A 6738-nucleotide genomic window follows, 5' to 3' on the forward strand; every position below is an offset into this window, starting at 1 on the left:
TATTTGTGTTATAGAATCATTTCTTCCAACTGCTGTAAAACATTGGTCTGATGTTAAGGCTATATTAATTTAAAAATTGAGCAAGTGCTGCTCAGTTTTAGGAAACTAGGGATTAAATCTAGACATTGCGCGTTAAATTTTGAGGCTGCACACAGAAAAAAAACATTTTTTGAAGTGTAAATTTACTTCATAACTGACTTTAAGACTGAATGTTGATAATCCTCTATCTTTCATGCAAAGCCCTCCTAATGGGCCATTTTATAGTTTGTGGTACTTAGTTGCCAAGCCTTTGATTTGGAGTGAGGGCTGAAGGTGACCTTGTTGTGATAGAGACCAGTATCTAGAAACGATAATAACAAAGTAGTTTGCAAAAGGCAGCAATGTTTTTATCATAACAAGGTCACCCTTAATCATCTCTCTTGTTCAGAGGTTTGGGAACCAAGCACGCAAATGTTAAAATGGACTATTATATATCAATATGATCAGAAACATAATCTTTTTTGTTTTTTCCACATTTTTAACCCTTAACATAAAAAAGATTAACAAAAACAATAGGATCTTCTTGTCATTAAGACTTCAGTCCTGTCAGTGAAGTGAGAGAAAAATCCATGGAGGAAAAAGATCCAATTAGTCATGACCGCGGTAGTGCAAGTTCAGGTGATGTCAAGAAAGTCATAGATCTCTATAATCGGGGAGAAAAAGCCATAGAGTACCACAACCTACATCTTAAAATAGCTAAAAAAGTAGGAGACAAGCATGGGGAGGGTGTTGCTTATAGCAATCTTGGCAATGCTTATCATCGTCTGGGTGATTTCAAAAAAGCCATACAGTACCACAACTTACATCTTAAAATAGCTAAAGAAGTAGGAGACAAGCATGGGGAGGGCAACGCTTATGGCAATCTTGGCAATGCTTATGGCCGTCTGGGTGATTTAAAAAAAGCCATAGAGTACCACAACCTTCATCTTAAAATAGCTAAAGAAGTAGGAGACAAGCATGGTAGAGTGGTGCTTATAGCAATCTTGGCAATGCTTATCACCGTCTGGGTGATTTCAAAAAAGCCATAGAGTACTACAGCCTACATCTTAAAATAGCTAAAGAAGTAGGAGACAAGCATGGGAAGGGTAACGCCTATGGCAATCTTGGCATTGCTTATTTTAGTCTGGGTGATCTCAAAAAAGCTATAGAGTACCACAACCTACATCTTAAAATAGCTAAAGAAGTAGGAGACAAGCATGGGGGAGTGTTGCTTATGGCAATCTTGGCAATGCTTATCACCGTGTGGGTGATTTCAAAAAAGCCATAGAGTACTACAACCTACATCTTAAAATAGCTAAAGAAGTAGGAGACAAGCATGGGGAGGGTGTTGTTTATGGCAATCTTGGCAATGCTTATGGCAGTCTGGGTGATTTAAAAAAAGCCATAGAGTACTACAACCTTCATCTTAAAAATAGCTAAAGCAGTAGGAGACAAGCATGGGGAGGGTGGTGCTTATGGCAATCTTGGCAATGCTTATTTTAGTCTGGGTGATTTAAAAAAAGCCATAGACTACCACAACCTACATCTTAAAATAGCTAAAGAAGTAGGAGACAAGCATGGGGAGGGTGTTGCTTATGGCAATCATGGCAATGCTTATGGCCGTCAGGGTGATTTAAAAAAGCCATAGACTACCACAACCTACATCTTAAAATAGCTAAAGAAGTAGGAGACAAGCATGGGGAGGGCAACGCTTATGGCAATCTTGGCAATGCTTATTTTAGTCTGGGTGATTTAAAAAAATCCATAGAGTACCACAACCTACATCTTAAAATAGCTAAAGAAGTAGGAGACAAGCATGGGGAGGGTGGTACTTATGGCAATCTTGGCAATGCTTATGGCCGTCTGGGTGATTTCAAAAAAGCCATAGAGTACCACAACCTAAATCTTAAAATAGCTAAAGAAGTAGGAGACAAGCATGGGGAGGGTAACGCTTATGGCAGTCTTGGCAATGCTTATCACAGTCTGGGTGATTTAAAAAAAGCCATAGAGTACCACAACCTACATCTTATAGTAGCTAAAGAAGTAGGAGACAAGCATGGGGAGGGTTTTGCTTATGGCAATCTTGGCAATGCTTATTTTAGTCTGGGTGATTTAAAAAAAGCCATAGAGTACTACAACCTACATCTTAAAATAGCTAAAGAAGTAGGAGACAAGCATGGGGAGGGTTGTGCTTATGGCAATCTTGGCAATGCTTATTTTAGTCTGGGTGATTTCAAAATAGCCATAGAGTACCACAACCTACATCTTAAAATAGCTAAAGAAGTAGGAGACAAGCATGGGGAGGGTGGTGCTTATGGCAATCATGGCAATGCTTATTTTAGTCTGGGTGATTTAAAAAAAGCCATAGAGTACTACAACCTAAATCTTAAAATAGCTAAAGAAGTAGGAGACAAGCATGGGGAGGGTGTTGCTTATGGCGATCTTGGCAATGCTCATGGCCGTCTGGGTGATTTCAAAAAAGCCATAGAGTACCACAACCTACATCTTATAGTAGCTAAAGAAGTAGGAGACAAATCCATGGAGGCAACGGCCTACTATTCATTAGGATTGGTTTTTGAGTTGCAAGGTGGACTGCCAAAAGCCGTTGAACATTACCAAGCTAGCATAAACTTATTCAATTCCTTGAGAGTACTTCTAATATCTAAAGATGAGTGGAAAGTTAATTTTCGAAATCAGCATCGAGTGGCGTATACGGGTTTGTGGAGAGTTCTCGTAGAACAAGGTAATGTAGATGAGGCCTTATTTGTTGCTGAGAAAGGACGAGCTCAAGCTCTGACCGACCTCATGGAATCCAGTTTTTGTTGTGGAACAAGTCACCATAAGGGAGAAGATGAAGATTGCGCAGTTTTAAAAAACGTTCCATCAAACACTGTCTTTCAGGCAGTGGACGAAGCTAACGTCCATCTTTGGGTTGTGTCCGAAGGAAAACAAATTCAGTTAAGACAAAGTAAACTCAAAGGTTTTGTTTCAGAGAATAGTGGATCTAGCCTGTCCTTTGAGGCTTTCATGCTCGGTGTCTATACACAACTTGGTGTTCGTTCTAATGTGAGATGCGAGAATCGATCTTTAGATGCTTTGAGGGAGGGCCGTTCGAAAGTGGATGAGAAAACCAAAGAAGCCAAGCCTCAACCTCACATCCAACAAGACGGATGCTTGAGCACTTTGTACGATATCGTTATGAAGCCGGTGGCAAACTTGATTGAAGGGGATGAGCTACTCATTATTCCTGATGGACCCCTGTGGATCGCTCCTTACGCTGCATTGAAGGATGGTAATTCTAAATACCTGAGTGAATCGTTCACAATCCGAGTCGCTCCATCGTTAGCAAGTCTTAGACTCATTGCCGATTGCCCAGATGATTATCACAAAAGCAGTGATGCGTTACTTGTAGGAGATCCGTGGGTATCCGAGGTTACTAACAGCGAGGGAAAGAAAGTCTTGGAGCAGCTTCAGTATGCTAAAAAAGAAGTAGAAATGATCGGAAAAATTCTGAATATCACGCCAATCACTGGCAGTCAGGCCACGAAACGTGAGGTGTTGAAAAGACTCAGTTCCGTTTCCCTAGTTCACTTTGCGGCACACGGATGTATGGAAACTGGCGAAATTGCTCTTACACCTGACCCACACCGAATATCTACTGTGCCAACGGAGGAGGATTACATTTTAACAATTGGAGATGTGTTGAATGCTCAACTTCGGGCCAAACTTGTTGTGCTTAGTTGCTGCCACAGCGGCCGGGGCGAGATCAAGGCTGAAGGTGTGGTTGGCATTGCGCGCGCTTTTATGGGGGCTGGTGCTCGGTCTATTGTGGTGTCCCTGTGGGCGATTGATGACGAGGCTACTCTTGAGTTCATGAAATACTTTTATCAACAACTTGCAGGCGGTAAACCAGCAAGCGAGTCACTGAATCTGGCCATGAAAAGCCTCAGAGAATCAGACAAGTTCTGCGACATCAAACACTGGGCGCCCTTTTTGCTGATTGGAGATGACGTCACTCTTGACTTCATGGCAAAGAGAAGAGAAAATTTGAATATGAAATCACATAAATGAAAAGTTTTTTATTTCATCTCAAAATGAATGACGCAGGAACTTGGAAGGTTTAAATGCTTCTCCATTTTGGCGCTTTTTGGCTATTTTCATTACTTTTCACTTTTTTGTTAAATGAAACTTGAGATGTGTGACTTTACTTTGGTGAAGAAATAAAACAGACTATTTCAGTATATTTTGTGCAGTGGAATTGCTATTTTTTTACCTTTACAAATTTAGATGCTTGCGAAGAGAACAAGATGCAACAAGGCTTCTGCTGTTAATGCCTGAAGTTGTTGAAGGCGACTACGAGGTTTTCGTTTCGCCAAAATGACACTCAGATCTATTCCTTTATTGCAATCAGTTATGTGTAAAATAATTTAAAGGTTTCTTTTCTTGTACACAACCAGGAGCTTGTCCATCGGGTTTTAATTACGTTGATACTCTAAGCTTTTGATAAGCAAAGAAACAGTTTGTCATTTGCAAAAGGTGGTGAAATTTTAATTTCAAAAATGTGATTTGCAAAATTCGCAGCCATATGTGAATTGATCTTAATGGTTTTTCTACGTCATAAATTATTTTGTTGCAATTTGCCATTATCTTCACAAAAAAATTGATTATCATTTTCATTTTTTTTTCAATCCAGTTTAATGCAATCTAATTCCATCACTGCCAAGATTGCCATTTTAAGCTTAATTTGAAGAAGTAATCATCAGAGATGATGTTGTTGAATTTACTGACCATATGTTAGAGACATTAGACCTACTCTCAGGGGTGCGGCCAGCCTCTAGTCCCGTGGGCCCGGCCTACAATTGTTTTCCGCCCGCTTGACTTTTCTTATATGACTCTTACAAATGTTGAAACAAAAATTGAAATTTCTCAGGAAAAAGGCCTACAACAAGTCAAAGAGCTGGCTACAACGGCCTGCTTTCAATCAAACGAGTTTGATCAATTTTAGTCCGTTTTATCAAACACTCATCAGTTTGTTTTAGAGATCGACGACAGAGACAAATTGTCCATGTAATCTAAACAAGGAAATAGCGAAGCAGAGTTTACTTTAACTGAAGTTTCCATTGTTGTGACTTTTAATGTAGGTGACATGGAATGTGTTGTTTTCATTAGGAAAATATTTACGCCAATAAATTAGGGAAATACTTGAAGTAAGCCATGTAGTCCTCAATGGGAATTATTTTGGTGAAAATGTTCATGAATAAATGTAAATCTAGGCCGTAGTTAAAAAGGTTCAGGGCTTCAGGATAAAACTTGCCTTTTTTTGAAAATTTCCTGTTCAAATTTTTTCATGGCTTTAAATTTACCTTAGTATAATTTGGAGATGTCTGATGATATCTTTCTTAGATTTAAGAATGTATACCTAGGTATTCAGAGCACGCTTTGTAATTAGAACCCGTTATGTGGTCAAAAGTTTAAGGTATACTGTATCACAGCTGTTTTAAAAGAAAGTTTTGTAAAATCAATGTTAATTTTTTACAGATTTTCATAACTACCATTGGTATATGCTGATATAAAATGTAATAGTTCACCTCGCACATGGTTGAATATGATGTAACGTAGGATTTTAAAAACTAGCTGGGTCAATTTCGGCTAAACATTCTTTTTATAATGTCAGTGTATTTGGTGTGAATTGTTTTGATGCTATTTGTATTTAAAGTTGAAGCTATTTGTTCATTTACCTTAGTTTTTATTCATTAACTCATTAACTCCCAAGTTGTGAAGAAAAATTCTCCCAACTGATAAGAATGTGTTTCTTTGTTGCTTCATTCTGAGAATTCGATGAAACATAACGTTTGTAGTGAAAAATAATCCGCTAGTTTAGATTTTCTCTAATTCTTATTGACACCATGTTTGTCGGTGCATTAATTTTGCGAGGAGAATTTAAGTTATGATCAATCTTGGGAATAAATGGGTTCATTTTAGTGTCTCCGTTTAGCGTGTACTTTACTTAATGCCTTGAACAATTTAATGCAGTTTGTATTGTACTTTTTTTACTTTTTTGTGTAAGAGAAATAGAGAGTGTATAAAATACAAAAACTGCGTTTGTTTTCATTGTCTGTCTCCATATTCTGAGGATTCGCGTGAGATGCAGGGAGAACAGATCCTACGGGGACTTCAATGCTTGTTTTGACCCGCGCGCGCCAAGTTGATAATCTTTGCAGCTGACAGTGTACTGACATTCCATGTTTCAAGCCCCCACCCACTTAACAAACGCTCGTCGACTCTTCGATTGTGTCTCTTTCACTGTCTACCGTTCTCCACATAGTCACAGATTTTGAATGCCGACGGACGTGTTCATACTGTTACCTGTGTGCGCCCTTTTTACCTTTTTACACCTTTTCACATTTGTGCATCTCTTTTTTCTCCTTCCTTTTGTTCCTTCCCTTTTTTTCATCGTACTTTTCTTTTATTCTCATTTTTACGCGCACTTCTTTCGTCGACCTCAACTTTATTCTTCTACGCGCTTCATTAGACGCGACTATCTCCTTGTCTGTTTCAGTTTTCATTCGTCTCAATCCTCGCGCATCGTCAGGTCTCTTACAACTCATATACCTCCTTACATCCCCAGAGTAGTTGTTATTATGCTTATTTTGTTCACTTTAGGATGGTGTCCTCTTAGCATCATGTCTAGTAAAATCTTAGTTTTCCTTTCGACTCATT

General features: G+C 38.8%; 1 protein-coding gene across 1 annotated transcript; it reads left to right on the forward strand.

The window, feature by feature from the left end:
• Nucleotides 1–608: 608 nt before the first annotated feature.
• LOC131791492 (tetratricopeptide repeat protein 28-like) lies at nt 609–6095 on the forward strand. The gene is made up of 2 exons (XM_066159389.1): nt 609–906; nt 1661–6095. Exons 1-2 carry the CDS (start codon nt 609–611, stop codon nt 4087–4089), a joined length of 2727 nt encoding a protein of 908 aa, XP_066015486.1. The 3' UTR covers nt 4090–6095.
• The last annotated feature ends 643 nt before the right edge of the window (nt 6096–6738 follow it).

This window comes from Pocillopora verrucosa, chromosome 12 (assembly GCF_036669915.1).
Source record: "Pocillopora verrucosa isolate sample1 chromosome 12, ASM3666991v2, whole genome shotgun sequence".
In the NCBI taxonomy this organism is placed as follows: Eukaryota; Metazoa; Cnidaria; class Anthozoa; order Scleractinia; family Pocilloporidae; genus Pocillopora; species Pocillopora verrucosa.